At 36.3% G+C, this 17,984-nt stretch overlaps 2 protein-coding genes, 1 long non-coding RNA gene and 7 other non-coding genes across 11 annotated transcripts; 9 read left to right on the top strand and 1 right to left on the bottom strand.

Annotated features, from left to right (window-relative positions):
* Window positions 1-333: 333 nt before the first annotated feature.
* LOC127500533 (uncharacterized) lies at window positions 334-3,528 on the top strand. Of its 2 annotated transcripts, XR_007926353.1 has the most exons (11): window positions 339-432; window positions 701-749; window positions 1,279-1,342; window positions 1,567-1,625; window positions 1,844-1,902; window positions 2,115-2,174; window positions 2,391-2,452; window positions 2,677-2,719; window positions 2,801-2,868; window positions 3,048-3,110; window positions 3,294-3,528. It is a non-coding gene; the product is annotated as an uncharacterized LOC127500533 (long non-coding RNA). The 2 variants fall into 2 exon arrangements; XR_007926354.1 differs by lacking the exon at window positions 1,279-1,342 and having other exon boundaries at window positions 334-432.
* On the top strand, window positions 1,143-1,209 carry LOC127501716 (small nucleolar RNA SNORD52). The gene has a single exon (XR_007926696.1). It is a non-coding gene; the product is annotated as a small nucleolar RNA SNORD52 (small nucleolar RNA).
* On the top strand, window positions 1,431-1,497 carry LOC127501715 (small nucleolar RNA SNORD52). The gene has a single exon (XR_007926695.1). It is a non-coding gene; the product is annotated as a small nucleolar RNA SNORD52 (small nucleolar RNA).
* LOC127501714 (small nucleolar RNA SNORD52) lies at window positions 1,708-1,774 on the top strand. The gene has a single exon (XR_007926694.1). It is a non-coding gene; the product is annotated as a small nucleolar RNA SNORD52 (small nucleolar RNA).
* LOC127501718 (small nucleolar RNA SNORD52) lies at window positions 1,980-2,046 on the top strand. The gene has a single exon (XR_007926698.1). It is a non-coding gene; the product is annotated as a small nucleolar RNA SNORD52 (small nucleolar RNA).
* On the top strand, window positions 2,255-2,321 carry LOC127501717 (small nucleolar RNA SNORD52). The gene has a single exon (XR_007926697.1). It is a non-coding gene; the product is annotated as a small nucleolar RNA SNORD52 (small nucleolar RNA).
* Window positions 2,541-2,607, top strand: LOC127501719 (small nucleolar RNA SNORD52). Its single transcript, XR_007926699.1, has one exon. It is a non-coding gene; the product is annotated as a small nucleolar RNA SNORD52 (small nucleolar RNA).
* Window positions 2,912-2,978, top strand: LOC127501712 (small nucleolar RNA SNORD52). Its single transcript, XR_007926693.1, has one exon. It is a non-coding gene; the product is annotated as a small nucleolar RNA SNORD52 (small nucleolar RNA).
* A 748-nt stretch (window positions 3,529-4,276) lies between the features above and the next one.
* c19h6orf47 (chromosome 19 C6orf47 homolog) lies at window positions 4,277-11,990 on the top strand. The gene is made up of 2 exons (XM_051871728.1): window positions 4,277-6,518; window positions 10,483-11,990. Exon 1 carries the CDS (start codon window positions 5,549-5,551, stop codon window positions 6,494-6,496), a length of 948 nt encoding a protein of 315 aa, XP_051727688.1. The 5' UTR covers window positions 4,277-5,548; the 3' UTR covers window positions 6,497-6,518; window positions 10,483-11,990.
* A 2,089-nt stretch (window positions 11,991-14,079) lies between these two features.
* On the bottom strand, window positions 14,080-17,809 carry ppp1r11 (protein phosphatase 1, regulatory (inhibitor) subunit 11). The gene is made up of 3 exons (XM_051871732.1): window positions 17,542-17,809; window positions 15,926-16,034; window positions 14,080-15,624 (listed from the first exon to the last, which is right to left on the bottom strand). The coding sequence occupies exons 1-3, from the start codon at window positions 17,617-17,619 to the stop codon at window positions 15,443-15,445; spliced, it is 369 nt and encodes a 122-aa protein (XP_051727692.1). The 5' UTR covers window positions 17,620-17,809; the 3' UTR covers window positions 14,080-15,442.
* Window positions 17,810-17,984: the final 175 nt, after the last annotated feature.

Here is a 17,984-nt window from a genome sequence, read left to right as displayed (position 1 = left end):
TCACCCTGCAACGTTTCTTTGACAGCATTTAACTTTAACTTCTTCTTTTTTTAATAGCTAAATTTAATGGTCAGCAATCACCACTGCATGCTGTATGGCTGTGCTTTTGATATATGAATTCATAAATAATTATTAATTATATGAATATACTTTTGTGGTGTGAAAATCGTACAGATATTCTCTCTCAATTAAAATGAAGTCATAAAAACTGCACGCATAATATATTTTTAAAGAAAAAGAACCGTTTTTAAAGTAAAAAACTGACGACGAAGAAGAATAATGTTTAAAATTTAATGTAATATCTGCACGAAATGTACTTATATTTTCATTCAGGCAGATATTTCGCTACCCTACCTGCAGCATTAGGACCCCTTTAAATTACCTTCCCTGGACGCAGCGCGATCCCGTTCTGCGGATGCTGCAGTGTTTGAGGTAACGGTGAACGGACTTTATATTTTTGTGTTAAATACCAAAAATACAGTTTAGTGCTATTTGTTTACATTTGTTGTGAAACGCCGACAGCCTGTGCGTTAATGCTAACTGAAGACCTGCAAAAAAAAAAATGGCGCTTATGGCCTCGCCCTCGTGGTCGTAGACACCTTTAGTCCATAGACCAACATGCTTAATTGAATATGACTTGATACAAATATTATGTTCATTGTTTGCAAATGTTTACTAATCCTGAATATTGTCGTGCTAGGGAACCAAATTGCAAAGAAATGGGCCGAAGTGGCAAGAACGTCCCTGCTGTAAGTATGAAAATACAGCATTTTAATTTTCTTTCAGGGGTTTTCAAACTGGGTCCCGGGGACCCCAGGTGCCGCAAGTTGAGGGGTCCGTAGAAGAGTTCAGAGAAAAAGTGTAAAAATAGTAATGATAATATTTAACTAACTAAAATTGATGTGATTTGTATACATTCAATTCATATTACAGTACTATGTTGAGAAGTACTATGCTGAGAAGTAATGTTACATAATAGAAAATATTTTTTCCCCAAATAATATTATACACATATGTTCACTGCATAATTTGGGTCTTTATATATATATATATATATATATATATTACTGTTAAATTGCAGAATCATATTTGGGGGTCCGTGGCATCTAAAATATTGAAAACCCCTGTTGTCCATTATTGCATGTAATGATGATTCATTAGACTAGAGTCTCTGATTTACCCATGAAGCTCTATATAATGCACTGAACACATGCAGTACAGCTTGTTGTTGTGTAGAAGTGACTTGGATGTTCCTAAATGTTAAAATAACTTTTACAGGTTGGATGGGAGAAGAAAAAAAGATGTTGCCAGGTAGCTGATGTTAACCGATTACTACCAATGGGTAAGAAATGGTTTGTGCTGCTGAAAACCTCTAGCAATTCATCTTTCTTTTTAAAGGAAGGCATTTTGCCCTGTTGTCCATTATTGCATGTAATGATGATTCATTAGACTAGAGTCTCTGATTTACCCATGAAGCTCTATATAATGCACTGAACACATGCAGTACAGCTTGTGATTGAGTAAAAGTGACTAGGATGTTCCTAAATGTTAAAATGACTTTTACAGGTTGGATGAGAGAATAAGATGTTGCCAGGAAGCTGATGTTAAGCGTTTACAACCAATGGGTAAGAAATAGTTTATGCCAATGAAAACCACTAGCAATTTCTTTTCAAAGGAAAACATTTTGTCTGATTGTCAATCATTGCATGTAATGATGATTCATTAGACTAGAGTCTCTGATTTACCCATGAAGCTATATATAATGCACTGAACACATGCAGCACACCTTGTGATTGAAAAGAAATGATTTGGATGTCCCTAAATGTTAAAATAACTTTTGCAGGTTGGATGGGAGAAACAGATGCTGCCAGGTAGCTGACGTCAACCGTTTACAACCAGTGGGTAAGAAATAGTTTATGCCAAAGAAAATCTCAAACAATTTCTTGTCAAAGGAAAATGTCTGATTGTCCATTATTGCATGTAATGATGAATCATTAGACTAGAGTCTCTGATTTAACCATGAAGCTCTTTATAGTGCACTGAACACATGCAGCACACCTTGTGATTGAAAAGAAGTGATTTGGATGTCCCTAAATGTTAAATAACTTTTGCAGGTTGGATGGGAGAAACAGATGCTGCCAGGTAGCTGATGTCAACAGTTACTCAAACAATGGGTAAGAAATAGAAAAGAAACCTCAAACAATTAGTCTTTCTTTTCAAAGGAAAGCATTTTGTCTGATTGTCAATCATTGCATGTAATGATGATTCATTAGACTAGAGTCTCTGATTTACCCATGAAGCTCTAAATAGTGCACTGAACACATGCAGCACACCTTGTGATTGAATAGAAGTGACTTGGATGTTCCTAAATGTTAAAATAACTTTTACAGGTTGGATGGGAGAAGAAAAAAATGTTGCCAGGTAGCTGATGTCAACCGTTTACAACCAGTGGGTAAGAAATGGTTTGTGCCACTGAAAACCTCTAACAATTAGTCTTTCTTTTCAAAGGAAAGCATTTTGTCTGATTGTCCATTATTGCATGTAATGATGAATCATTAGACTAGAGTCTCTGATTTACCCATGAAGCTCTTTATAGTGCACTGAACACATGCAGCACACCTTGTGATTGAATATTAGTGGCTTGGATGTCCCTAAATGTTAAAATAATTTTTACAGGTTGGATTCCAACAGAATGGTTGATGGCAACAGTTGACAACCAGTAAGAAAGGACTTGTTTCTTATTCCCAGGACTTTGCAAGTGTGGCCCATGATGAGCTCTAACAACTTGTTTCTTTTCAAGGATTTCAGCGAAAGATTTGCAGCCAACATAGACGTTAAAATGTCTTGAGCCCATGATTCTACGTAAAGGTTGGTGTTGTATCCTAACAGTGCTGATCTTTTATCAGTGATGTGCAATGATGATTCAACAGACTAGAGTCTCTGATGACAACATGAAGCTCTTCACATTTCTCTGAGCACAGCTTTTGATTATGAACATGTATTTGTTATGAAGAACTTATGATTGACATTGAATTTATTTTTTTTAGGTTGATGTGATGCCAGAATTATGTGCCAGAGATGGGTATATGCATGCAAATGTGCAGACCCGTGTAAGTAATGGACCAATAAACCTAGCTTTGGTTATAGCTTGTGTTAATGATGAATGCGTAGTTCGGTTCCACTGAAAGTCAATGAAGTAACTTTCTCGCGGCGCACTGAAACACTGACAGACAACTGATACACTTTGTTTTTCTCATTTGTAATCTAATACACTTGTTTTCTTGTAAGGACAGAAGTCGAAGTCGTGTCAGAAGAGGAGTTGTGAACGGTTTGCAGCATGATGGTGAACTGTCAAGCTACTTTGTAGTATTGTGTATCAATTTAAACAGTTGTTTCAGTGCTGTTGTATTTCCAAGGACAGTTTGAGGAGTAATTGCTTAATCTTTTTCATTTTCCAGTTCTTTGTAAACTGCATTTTCTAAATTGAGTTTACTTTTACATTTTAATAAAAATCACAATTACATATGATGTTGTTTTGTTGCATGTATGCCTTCATCTTATTCATGTTGCTGGATAATGGATTAATATCAGTGCAAATGCTCTCAAATGCAGTCATTTTAATAGTACAGTAGCATTCATACCATGCGGTTGATTTACACCCTATACCAACACCTTGTGATTTATATTAAGCTAATTTTGCAATGGTTTAAAACTTTCAAGTATAAATTTGGTTATTCATGTGATATCTGATATGCAGCCTCATAATATTATTATTATTTTTATTTTTTATTTTTTTTTTAAACAAAAAACATTAAGAATCACAGTTTGTACAGAGGCCTGAGATGTTTTACCTATGGGTCTTTTTTGGAGATATTCAAACACACATCAAACAATTGTGGATTTATTTGTTGAACTCTGCATGTAATCTCACTCTGCTGTTTCGTCGCGATCACAAAGGACTTTTATTATAGAAACTATTGCTTTTGTTAGTGGTGGCTTTTATCATATTTCACTTCACTCTCCCTACATGTTTTTTTTATTTTTTTTACGACTGGTCTACTTTGTAACAAACGCGCACGCCTATTAATAGACTTTAATAGTTCACACGGACTGCCTCAAATCTCCAGAGTGAAGGTCATTGGGTCAGTGATGACAATGTAACCGGTTTTGTTCTTCACGTACTAGTGCGTAATGACGCCAGATCTGTGAATGAATCTTTCTTTTGAGTCGGATCTTTTCAATGAATCTGTTGAAACTCATTGACCAGAGAAGAGTGAAAGAGGCTGGTTAAAATCTTAAATTGAGCTGCTTTTTTTTTTTTTTTTTTAGCGTATTTCTCTTAATATATGAAGTAAAAATTGAAGTATGATACTTCGGATTCGGAATGGCATATTAGTAACTTCTCTTACTATTTAAAAGCTTTCGTCTTTCCAATAAACCTGGCATTGTACACAAATATTGTTACCTCTCTAGACGAACTGCTTATTTCTGTATTGTCGCTTTGTATAAAAACGTCTGTTAAATGCAGTAATAGTATGCTATTCCACATTCAGCCCGCATGTCTGATTTGTAACGGAAAAAATCGTAATGAACAGCATTATATGCCACCACGAGATGACACGATTCAAATGAACCATTTGAAAGAATCGATTCGCGGGAACGAGTCGGACTTCCCATTACTAGTCAAGTAAGCCAGCTCTTACACAGACAGTTTTAATTACATTTTCTCAGTTATCTCTGTCAAAACGCGGGAAATATCTTGGAATTAACGTACACTGGTCTGTATTTTCGCACTCTGACTGTCTATAATTGTTTATATGTTGAAACGTTTAAGTTTGTGCATGTTTATGCAGGGCGGTAGTGAAACGGAATGTGAAGCTGGCATCGATAAGTGATCTTAACTGTTTTTGCATCTGAAGCAGAGGGACTGTGATGTCCTGAGGATGTAACCGTCAGTTATTATTATCTATCAAAGATTTCACGTCGGAGGTATGTTTGATTATCCGGTCGATAGTGTTTCGTCGTTCGACATCGACACAGTTTAGCGTATAAAGTGGTGGAGTCTTTCGGCTTGTTCAGACATGCTAACCGACGCCGTTTCGCCCGAGGAAAATACTTGTAGACCCCAAAATATATGAGACCCTACTGCCACAGTCATTTTTTGTTTTTATTTTTTAATTTTAATTAAAAATTAATTTCTCTTCCTCTCATCGAGTGATTTGCAAGGGTGTGGTCTGTAAGTTATTTTCTGGTTCATTTGCAAATACAAACACGCCTTAATACAGGTCTGTTGAGGTGTCATTGTTTAGATGCCTTATACTTGTGGCAGTGTAAAACTTTGTTATCTTTAAGGGACACTAACCGTCGTTTTTTAATTTTTAATAGCTATACTATTAGATTAAGAGGTACCTGTTCATACTATTGCTTAATACTACAGTTAATTACATTTTAATTACCAATTATATTAGCATTTTCTCAGACTGACACTTTATTCATGTTATAGTTTTTTAATTTTCCTCTTTGTGCATTATAAAGTAATAGTGCCGACATGACCGCAGTTGTAGGGCGAGTTTGGGGGTGGGTCAGTCCAGTGAATCTATACTCGTCCTGGGGCAGTAAGACCAAACCAGAAAAACCCTTAACAACAGAGAGTCAGATTAAAAGCAGATGGAGCTTATGGGGACTTACTGCCTGGGTTTGGAGGGGCGAGAATACCAAAAAGGACCAAAAGACACAAGCTGAGGAATTCTGGGAAACCGAAGAGAATTTTAAGCCTTTGGAAGTAGAAGAGCTTCGGGCGATGAGTCCTGATGTTGAGACTGAGAAAGCAGCGGCCCAAAGCTCCTCACGCTGGTGGAGGAGAATGCTTCCATCCAGATACTTCTTTTGGCCCCGGTGGTCGACGTCCACCAGGCTCCGGCAGCAGAAATGTGCCGGGTGGAATGAAGGTACATGGGACTCTGATGAAGTCGACGGGGAATCAGACTACGGGACGCCCCCACCATCCCCAACGCCACTGTCTCAGCAGGCATCAGCATTCCGCTTCTTCTCTCGCTCGTGGACGGGGGAAATTTTGCCTGAACATTACAACATTTGCTTTAATTTCCTCCGCCACCTCTTTGATTTGTTCGTGGTGGGCTTTCTGAGTACTGTGTCCCCTCCGACCAAGATCGTTTTGGACGTGCTGGGGGTGCAAGGGGCCCTGAAGCTGTGGCTTCATGGGATGGCCATGTTTCTGGTGTCTTCCGTCGGGATGGCCGGACTGCTGTGGGCGGTACAGGAGTACCTTCTGCAGTTTGCTTTGATCTATGGTATCGTGCAAGCCCTGGTCATCTCTGTCAGTGTACGCCAGAGTGAAGCTTTGGCAGAGGGGGATGATGGGAAAGGTGATGGTGAGGTCAATGAGGGTGAGGAGGAACAGGACGACATATGGGAGCAGAACAAGCCACAGCAGACCACTGACGAAATCAAAAATGGAGTTAAACAAAGGAGTTGAAGACCTAGTGAGGTAAAACTGGGTAAGTAGTTGTTTCTGCCCATGGAACTTGTTGTTTCTTGTTTTGCTTGTACTGGTGTCAAGGAAAAGACTTTCCTTTTATTTAATTATGCATTGTATGAATATATCCAACCCTTAGTGTAGTTTGCTAAGTCAACATTCACTTTTACTAATCATACCTGGGGTTATGGGTTTGAAGAAACCTTTAAACCCTTGTGTTCTTCTGAACACAAAAAGATATTTTGAAGAATATGGCTAACCAAACGGTTACCCCTTTAACTTCTATACTATGGAAAAAAATAAAATAAAATAAAGGGGCTTATCAACTGTTTGGTTACCTACATTCTTCAAAATATCTTCTTTTGTGTTCAGCAGAAGAAAGAAATTCATACAGGTTTGAAACAAATTGATGGTGAGTAAATGATGACAGTTTTAATTTTTGGGTGAACTATCCCTTTAACATAAGTATTAAACTTTAGTGCATAAGGTGTCCTGCAGCATTTATGCTATGCCTCAAAATATACCTCAAATCTTGACACTTTTTGAGGAGAGGTGTGCTCTTACTTTCTAAACCAGGGATTCTCAAACATTTTTGTCAGCTGAACATCTTTACATATTTACTTGTACTGTCTTTTAATTTAATATTTCAATAATTTAACAACACATTTGCATGTTCACGTTTTTCTGACGATGGTTAATTATCACATGACATGCAGGTAAACAAATAAAATATAAAAAATTCAATAAAATATTCATTTTTTTAGTAAGAATTTCATTTTGATTATTTTCATTTTGATAATTTATATATTTTCAGTGTTTAATTTGTTCTAAACGATCAGACTTGTGATTCTTGCTGTGTTCACGGCACGCCATGTCGTAATTTACGTGATGACAACCCATGATGTTCTACTCTGAGTTGTTCAAGTCCTCGGACTTGGAATTATGTGCAACACTATCAACGGCAAAATGAATCTGCAGTGGTCTAGTCGCAGTAGCACTAAGAAAATTCAGAGTTTACAAGTTGTAATTAAGAGTTCTACGGACATTCACTTTTTTACAAGTCGAAATATCATAATTACATTAATTCTGACATGGTGTGAACACACCTTTTTGTCCCATTTCGCAATGTGCTAAAACCCACTAAGGACACTTAGCAACACACTGGCAACCACCCACAACACCATGGATTTTACTATTTTTTTTTATTTATTTTCAACAGAACAATCAGTTATGAATTACACTTTGATTTTTAGAAGGCTATTTTTTTAGAAGAGTCCTAACCTTTGCTGTGGGGCTTGCGTTTTTTTTTTTTTTTTTCAACCAAAGAAAAACAAACGTGACATTTTCATAGAGCTGTGAAACCTGCTTGGGGTTTTAAGCTGTGCATCATTTCCCTGCTGATATGATCTCTGGGGGAGGACAATCTTTGAAAATGCATCTCAGACAAAGAGAGTGACTGTTTATGGGGGTGTAAATGATATATTACCATTGTCTTAATAACAATAATATTAATGTGATTTTTAACCCTTATGCTGTGTTGAAAACCCTGTAACACTTTCAGGGTTCCCGGTCAAAAATGACCGTTCTTTTAAAAATTGCTTGTAAATCCAATATTGTAAACCAAATATTGAATTCAATCTTTTTGTCAACTTGTTTTCTTTCAATTAGAACAGATTTTTACATTATTTGTGAATAATTTTGTCAGTAACAAAATATAAATTGCTTTAATGTTTAACCAGGAAGTTTTGAAATGCTTTTATCTTGTACAAAATGGAACAAAGTCCAGTATCACCAAATATTGGATTCAGTCTTTTTGTCAACTTGTTTTCTTTCTATTAGGACAGGTTTTGTATTTATTTTTGAAACTGATTGATCATAGGCCTCATTGATCTAAGGATGAAGTTCATTTCTGTAAAAAAACGAAAGCCTGTAATACTCAAAATAGTTTATTTGTGTATGCACAGGTCCGAGGCCTTTATCTTTGCAAGCACACATGTATACATGTGAACATGAACATGATGAACATGCTCCTGAACATTCATACACCCGGCGCATTGCGACGACAGTTTAGTTTCAGTGCTAGTTTCAGTGCTAGTTTCAGCCTGACGCAGTTATCATTTTCACATCCAGCGTCCACATTGTTTAAATAGCAAATGCACTCGTGCCCATCTGTTCGCCCATCTGGTCTGAACACACCTCGTTGGTCTGAAAACGAGGTGTGTTCAGGCGCATTGCTATTTTGAGGCAACTGAAATTGACCAACAAAAAGCTGGTCTAAAGTCAATGGCGCAGTATTTTTTTGTTATTTACAGGGCGCGTTAGTAATATGCGCCTATAGGTGGGTGCACAGTGTGCAAACACTCTGCTTATTACACACACAGGGATACGCAGCAGCACACAAACATTTTAAAAATAAAAGGATTCCTCTTTGGAGAAGTATTCATTCTTTCCGCTTGCAAATTCCGCCATGTAAATAGCGAATCCACCATGGTGCAAGCGCAACTGGCTTTTAAAGGGAATGGGAGATGAGAGTCCAATTGGTTTATTGCACATTACACCCAAAACACACCCATGACTCATTAAGAGACTAGGTACAACCCTTTTGGACTACGCACCTGGCGCGCCAACCATTTTTTCTGTCGTTAAACTAGCAAAAGAGGATTCGGACACACCCTAAGTGCACCTGCGCCATGCGCTTCAGACCATGCGCTTAGATAATTAAAATAGGGCTCTAAATGTTTCTTTTATTTCCAATCTCCCCCATTCATTTTCAATAGATGGCCATTTTTGAACAATATAAGCTCAGATCAATGAGGCCTACTATCAGTCAGTTAAGAAATTAATACAAAACCTGTCCTAATTGAAAGAAAACAAGTTAGGATCCAGTATTCGGTGATAATATAGCATAATGAGAGATTTATAAGCTATTTTTTGTAGGCCGGTCATTTTTGACTAGGAACACCACAAGTGGAGGCAAAATAAGGTGGGGGAAAAAATCCCAAAAAAGTACAAAAATTATCCAGAAAATTTTGGGAAGTAGTTATACCCTGAGTGAATGAAGTCAGTAAGTTTTAGTCCAATGTGACAACATTAACTAACATTTTCAGGAAAAAGAAAATCCTCTACGTGTCAAAATTACCCAAACACAACATGAGGGTTAATTTTTTGAACAGATATACAGTCAAACCAAAATTTATTCAGACACCTTCAACATTTCATTCATTAATACAGTTTATTCACTATAGTTTAAAAAATTGGTAATAAAATATGACAAGAACTCAGAGTTAAACTGTGTCAGAAAACATTAATCTTAATTATGTCAGGTAACACCTAAGCAAAACATGGTCAGGTCAAAGTGTCTGAAGAATTTTTGGTTCCAAATTTTGATCAGTTTTACTGGTATTCGACTGTATGAAGAATTTTTGGGTATAATATGTCACAGTTTACTTTATTTTGCTATCCTCACTTACATAAATGAACTATAGTGTCCTGCACCCACTAGTAAAAAAAATATATCAAAAATGTCTGAATAATTTTTGGTGTGACTGTATGTTTTGACCTCATTTGCTTAAAGGGATAGTTCACCCAAAAATCATCACCTTCATGTTGTTTTAAATTCGTGTGACTTCCTGTTTGGCTTTCACAGAAAAAGAAACTGAAGCCTGTGCTGTTTTTTCATTGCCAGGCAATTACAATGAATGTGGATGCAAAATCACCTTTCAAAAAGGAACAAGTATTATAAAAATTGGCTATACAACTCGTTTTCTATATCTAAAGTATTCTGAAGTCATACAAAAACTCTGCAACAAACAGACCAGAATTTAGATATTCCCTCCAGCATAGCTCAGCATCAGAGCGAGTAAATTATGGCAGGTTTTTCATTTTTGAATGAACTGTACCTTTCAAGTTAAGTAGAACACACAAATGTCTAGTATCATATTGCATAATGCAACTGTCTGTCTATTAACCATCTGTTTCTGTCACAGATTGCTGACATGCTGATAGTCCAGTATCTAGATCTCTCAACACCGACCACCAACAACTTACAATGAGCGACTGAAGAGCACCCTAAATCTACCAGCATTCTACCAGAATTCTTTTCTCACTTTAAAATGTACCTTTATTTTTATTTTTTTCCCAAAACAATTTTGACATAGAACACCAGCAGAAGTGGATGAGTAAAACACTAGAATCTACAGCCACAGTGATAAAACAACATCTGCCACAAGACAGCCTACACAGGACGTCATCTACAAACCTGAAGAACCAGCAATGATTTGATTGTCAGGGAATTTCACTGAGACTTTCAGTGGAATATTGTGTGATTCTGAAGGCTTATGCAGTGAAACGACTTGTTGTTTGTAACAAAACATTCATTTTATATGGTGATTAACACCTTTACTACACCAACGCTGTATGTAATGCAAATCTGCATGTGTCACTTTATTCGTAGCTCGATGTTGCCTATAACGGAGTCTCTGGACTGTTCATTTCTTTAATGTGCTCTTCTGTGTAATGGATCGAGTCCATTATATCTCTCATCCTTTATTCAGTCCATTATCCACTCACAGACAATCTTAGTGAACTTTTTGAGTGCAATTGTAAAGGAACTGGATGCTAAATTTCAGAAAAATATCTTAAAACACTTTTTACATACAGCAAACCTGTTCACTACATTATTCTGTACTTATATTATTTCCATTCATTCAACCTGTTCGTGAAATCACGACTTCCTTATGTCATTAGAACCACTGTGTTTGACATATATTTATGTATGCTTCATTACAGCATTAACTGCATGTCTTGATTGATTTCAGATGTATTGTCGTTCTTATTTGCTTCTTTTATATTTCAGTTGATTATCCTATCTTTTGTGCCTCACGATATCTGGTACTTTGGCCAGTTCACAGGGAATTATGGGTAATGAAATTAGAAGTAATTTTGCACAACTGCATACTGAAAGCTTAATATCTAATGCTTTGTTGCACAAATGTCTCTTGCGCTTGTAAGAATAGCTTTCTCCACCTGAATGTGTTCCACAGATAGCGTTTTACCTATGCATGATACTATAGAACAATGAAAAACTTGTGAAAGGCTTTTCTTATGTTGTGAATGACTTTTTTTTTTGGTACTGGCTCAATTTCTTGGTTTTTCATGTCAGTTATTTAAGCATAAAAATGTAGCGCTAGATTTGTTGGTTCACTGCAAACTTGAGCGATGCAAGAATACGCGTAAGCTTTGAAGGTTCTTTAAAATGTTTTTTTTTTTTTTTTTTTTAAACTTTTGTAAGTCCTGAGTCCTTTGAAGTGCGGGCCACTGCTGAAACCAGACGGCTGTGAATAGAAATGTCTGCTGTAGAGTGAAATGGATTACAGCTCAAGGATAGATGTACCTAGGTTGTGGGACACAGAGAGATCTACATCTACAGCTCTTAAGTGCTGCACACTGAGTCTTTAATAGTCCATACATCTAAAATAAACTTCCTTTTCCCACATTTCATGTCTGGAGTATGTTTGTCTATGTAGTGACTTCTATGAACTGACACAGATGTGGTCACAAAATTAATTGATGGTTGTACTGATGTTTATGTAAATCTCAACTCTAACCAAAATTTGTTGTCATAACACAGATGGCCACCATGGTTATTAGGAAAATTAAAAATTGAACAATTGAAATACATCAATAAATGCAACCCTTTCAGCCGTGACTTATTAACGATGCAGCACTAGCCTCGAGTACCTTATTGCTTTTATAAAACGGTTACCACACAATACAAATATTAAAGTCCTCATGAACCGGAAGTTGCAATCGACTTTTCTCCAGTGTTGTGACGTATTTCCAAGTGAAACGCCATATTGAATAGAGGGCAGGGTTTTACTTTAGCGCTCATCCTCTCCATCTCTCACTCATCATAGACTAACGGTTGGAGGGGAGTGGTTTAAGCGTTTTCAACCCAAGCCATCAAACTGATGTCATCAGAGAATGCCATTCCAGACCATAAGTAACTTTTCAGATTTTGATTAAAGATTACCACGACAAACCATTTTTTTTCTCTGTATTAACTTGCACGGATTAATTGTTCACCACAAGACTAGTAATATGCGCTAACAAAATAAATGGTCAATTTTGATTTCATGTTGACTTTAAAGCCAAAAATATGTATTAATGTAACTTTCATGAAGTAAAGTTTCACTAAAAGCCTTCCTTTCGCCGGAAAAAAATAGTCCCTGACCATGAACAGCAACAGAAGTTCCATTATTACGCCATTAGATGGCGGCAAAGACTGTCTTTATGAGTGTGTCAGTCAGTAGCGAAGACTTTTACATTGAAAAGACTGAACTGTTGTGAACACGGAACAAGACACAACTGACAAATGCTTTGACTAGCGCTGTCAGGCATGGGAAAACCCCTTAACTGTTAAAAGGACAAGATAAGGACATTTAAACAGATTTTTTATTATGAACATAGGACTGACCTGAAGGAAAATGCTGAATCTGAATGCAGGTAATAAACTCGCTCACTTTCTCGCAATACTCTTCTACATAATACAGTAAGCTTTAATGATGTCAATTGACAACAAACAATTGACATGTCAATTGACAACAAACAGTTTACAGTTTTGCTAAGAGTGGTTGCTAAGGGTGTTGTTAGTGATACACTGAACCGTTGGGTGTATCACTAACAACACCCATAGCCGTGTTTTATCGTGAATAAAACACAGCTATCGCCCAATCAGAATCAAGGACAGGAACTAACTGTTTTATAAATAAAAATAATTTGATTACACTCTGAGAAAATTCTATACAATATAATATTTTAGAGCTGAGCAGAACAAGGAAACATTTTTCCACTATAGAAATTCATGTTTTAAGACTTTATTAATTTCCAACACTTCTCCAGGCCTGGAAATGACAGTTTTAAGTTCCCTTATATTTCTAATATTATTATGTTTATTGTATTAAATTATGTGTGTGTGTGTGTGTGTGTGTGTGTGTGTGTGTGTGTGTGAGAGAGAGAGAGAGGAATGAGATCAGGAAGTGCCACTATTTGAACTCACATTATCCAAATGAGCGCCTCAATTCCAACTACTAATACACAGCAGTGTTATTTTAGTATCATTTTATAGTATTTATTTTGAATTAGTGCTTTCATTCAAATTAGTTTTAATATTTTTGTTTAATTTTTAGTAATTTTTTTTTTGTCATTTTTACTATTTTTTTTAAATACATTTAATTTTTATTTCAGTTTTTTTAGTAATTTTTATTATTCCAACTTATTCAAACTTTATTTCAGATAGATGCCAAAGCAACATGTCTAATCTACGTTTAAGATTTTATCTAATATTTTTTAATATTAATAAAAAACAAACAAACAGTTTTAGTTGATAACATTCATCCACAGCTCCATTCAATGCTGCTAATGTATCTTTAAATCATGATTGTCATTTTACACATGACTGCTCTAAAATGTTTTCCCAAAGCTTCTTAGACCAATTAATAATGCATCAACTGAATCATTACATAAATACAGATATCATAAGGACTGAACAGAATCAGGACAGGAGTCAAACAGTGACGACACAATCAGGTTGCCATTAAGCATTTAATAGATATAAACAACATAATTTAACATCTGTTTATTCATGTTAAATCCACTCTATGACCTATGTACATACAGGTGCGTTCACAGTAAAGGGACGACAGATGCATGTGAATGCTGGGATACAGGTGACTGATGTGATGGTCCTGATGGGAATCAACTGTAAACTGTATCTGAAATCAGTGGAGAGATGATGCTATGTGCATTTTGGTCTTGGCCAGCATTCAGTCATGCACCTTCCCGTGTTCTTTATAACCACATGTAATCAGTCCTTAAAGCTCAAGTCTAACTACTACTGTATACACCATGCTGACAGCATGCACCTCTCCCACTAATAGTTGGATTTTATACCAATTTCTGCTAAATAAAAGCAGCCATAGTGATCAGGATGACATGAGGCACCTTACACGTCAAAGGGTGATCTTCTCAATCACACACACCAAAACATTTTCCCCTGTATTTCATGTAAAGCATGAGAATGAAAGGATAATTGCCAAATCTACACATTTTCAGATCAGTATCCTACCGTTTAATTTCACTGCTGCTGTTTCAGTTTTGGGTAATGATCAAAGTGCCATTCTCACCTCGCATTCAGAATGAATTCAGATGTTTCTCAGTCCACTTTACTACGTCTTAAACACAATGTGTTTGTATGTACATGCTGAGTCTCTTACTAGCCTGATTGTCTGAGGGGAGTCTCACTAGATCTCAATCAAACTTATGAAAACTAACGGAGATGATTTAATGCACCCTTGTAACTATATTCAAAAAGGTTGAGTTCCTGAAATCTCATTTATTGAATTCACTATAGCACACAACATTTACTACGCTTGAATTTCCTGAAGTGATAAAGTGATATGAAGAAATACTGCTGCTAGAATTGTGACACAGCAAGGCAAATTATATTTGATATAAAATTCCTTTTTTTTATACTGCATTTATTCCTTTTAAATTCGCAAGGAGGTATAAACCTTCCCGAATTATATTTGAAGGTTTTTAATTAATTAAAATATTGTTTGTGGATACAGAACTGGTAAAATGAAGTTGTTAAACACAAACAAATAAATATTGATTTTACAAAAAGAAATAAAAACCAATGTCCTATGTACAACAAATATCAATTTTCCGCAGCATTCAGATCGCAAAAAAAGTTAAGTCTTCCCAAAGTCATCACACTAATGACCACGAGGAAAACGAATCACATTGCTTTGCTCTACAAGCTTTCATTCATCAAAAAGCTTTCGACACCCAGTGATGGTGTGATGTAATTCAGTGTGAGTGAGGATGAGGGATTATGAATGTAGTGCCGCCCGTTACCCTTTGCTCCAAAAAGACTCCCATTATCTTCTAGTGAGGGTTTGTTCCCCCAGAGCTAGGTGGCGCTGTGGTCCCTCCGCCCTCCCTCTGTCCATGGCCTCTTCTCCCATGTCCCAGAACGCAGTGCGCACTTCCGCAGCCTTCCTCGTCATCCCCCTCGCTTTCCGAGGAAGATTCGCCGAACTGTCGTGGCTTCTCGTAAATACAGCAACCTGGACATATCAAAGTGTTTTTTAGAAGAACGTGAAAAACAAATAAGCTGAGGACGTTCTATTTCAAGAAATGAAACATTTATTCGGCCGCTTTGAGCTGATGCAGGTTGTTCTAAACCTGATTTTCAAGGTCAGCTATTTTAAAGCTGACTTGAAATGGCCCAGATCTGCCTGTCCTACACAATTTTTCCAAGTATTAAGCAGATTTTGATGTTATACAAGAAATTCTCAATAAATACATAAACTGAATGACCATCTGTAATTCAGAGCACCAGATCTACACTAATAAACCCAGACTCACACTTTGAAGACCTCCGGCCTAGATGTTCATTGTCCACCGTGTCACTGGACCACTCCACTTTCTTCTCCGTCTTCCTTTTCCTGAGCTTGATGGTCAAGCTTCTGCCCTCCTGAAACCATCATATGGAGAATATTAGGGCACGTTTACACGACAATGATGTACTAAAAACGGAAAAGTTTTTCCTATGTGTTTTTCGCGTACAGACGACAACTTTGTCAAAATGATCCCAGTTCACATGGATCCATGAAAACGATTAAAAATGCTGTATTATGCATGCCAGGCCAGTAGGTGGCGATGTCACTTTGTAAAGAAACATGCGCCTATAGACTGAACATGTAATATGCATGCGCATGATGACGACGCTTTTGTAGCATGTATCGGTATTTTTGTAGCGTTTAAAGTTTCCGTTTTCAGGCTCCCAAAACGCCATTGTCGTGTAAATAAATGGCCAAAATGCATAAAAAGGTTTCCGTTTTTAGTTTGTCATGTTAACGGCCCCTTACTGACATTATTCAATGTTGTTATGGATATGAGCAACCATTAATAGCTTGATGATAGCTAAATCTATCACGGCAACTATAGTTTCTTTCTGCCATAAAACTAATTTGTGTTACTACTGTAAAACCACAATAAATTAACATGGGATCTTAGTATGTACTATGGTTATAACAAGGTCTGTTTGAATTACTGTAGTAGAATACCATGCATTATGGTATATGAATCATTTAATCATGGTAATCATTTAATATTATGGTATAACCTGCAAGTATATTTTATTTGTCAAACTTTATGAAGACAATAAAGTGTAGACACCAATTGGGATTTTTCATTACAAACACATTTAAAAATGTAAATAAAATATTACAATTATAAATAAAAAATAATAGCTTCTATGGTACAACCATTTAATATTAACTGTACCATGGTACTACCAAGTGAGACACTATTATAGTTTTTATTCATATTTTGAATTATTTTTGAATTTTATTATTTTCTGTTTTCATTTTATAGTTGTAGTAATTTTGTTATGCGTTTTGTCATTTTTGTTTTTATTCATTTTATATTTAGTTTTTTTGTTGGCAACATGACAACTAGCTGAAAAAAAAAATATTTTTAATGTCTTATTTTATTCAGTTAACATTTATTTTATTTCAAGAAACAATTTTGTTTTGTTTGTTTTATGGTTTTAGTTATCTATAATTGGAACTATCCCAGTACTTTTTGAGTAAGTGCTGTAAAATTACGTTCACATTTTTTCTATCATTTTTTAGGGCAGTGATAACACCAGTTATTGTAACTAAACTGAAAACAGTGCTTACCATGGTAAATTTTTCTAAGGTGTATAACAGGTTAAAAGATTAACAGGTGTATTTTTGTTGTGATGGGGATTTACTTATGATCATAACACTGCCAAACCAGTTGAGCACATAAACCCTGCTGTTGACATGTTGACTACTCAACAGGCCTTATGCTGGTATCTAGTTATTCTATTTAAACTAGTCGATATGCTAACTATAAAACGATTAGTTATGTACAAGTGATCTCAGTTCTTGTAGCTGAATTATTCCGTGCAAGTGTGGTTAGTGATGGTGTCTATAGAAACTAGGGCAGGATACCTGCTGCGGTGGAGGTGGTGTGCCCGTCTGAACGGTCTCCGTTATCGTCTCACTCGATGTACGTTGTACCTCCGCCATAGCACTGATGAAACCTGAATAAACCTTCCCAGAGGCGCTCGATCGACGAAAGTCTGGTCTCAATTTAGAGAATATTAAAAAACAAATATTCAGTTGTCGGTTGTCGTGTCAGAATGTCGAGCTAGACGCTATGTGAATCTGTGATGAATGCATGAGATGAATTTGCACTAGTCTAATCACTCCTCGGAAGGACGCATTTATGGACGGACCAGTTTCTGAAGTTGACTGTGTTTTAAAAACTAGTGAGTTGACTAGCTAGACTAGATTTGTAACATTATAGTTGTGTTTGAAGTCAGCTCAGCTGACTTTTTATGTCTAAAAACGCTATTTACTCGAAACACGCCAAAAAATTAATGATCTCAGAA

This window comes from Ctenopharyngodon idella, chromosome 19 (assembly GCF_019924925.1).
Source record: "Ctenopharyngodon idella isolate HZGC_01 chromosome 19, HZGC01, whole genome shotgun sequence".
Taxonomy (NCBI): domain Eukaryota; kingdom Metazoa; phylum Chordata; class Actinopteri; order Cypriniformes; family Xenocyprididae; genus Ctenopharyngodon; species Ctenopharyngodon idella.
The sequence above is the reverse complement of the archived record's forward strand: the minus strand, read 5'-3'. Positions and strand labels throughout refer to the sequence as shown.

Excerpts from the sequence above, each read along its gene's own strand:
- c19h6orf47 (XM_051871728.1), top strand. The coding sequence starts at position 5,549 with ATGACCGCAGTTGTAGGGCGAGTTTGGGGGTGGGTCAGTCCAGTGAAT.
- ppp1r11 (XM_051871732.1), bottom strand. The coding sequence starts at position 17,619 with ATGGCGGAGGTACAACGTACATCGAGTGAGACGATAACGGAGACCGTT. Across the intron at positions 16,035-17,541 it reads CACCACCTCCACCGCAGCAG|GAGGGCAGAAGCTTGACCAT; the intron begins GTATCCTGCCCT and ends TGATGGTTTCAG. Across the intron at positions 15,625-15,925 it reads AGGCCGGAGGTCTTCAAAGT|GTTGCTGTATTTACGAGAAG; the intron begins GTGAGTCTGGGT and ends TGATATGTCCAG.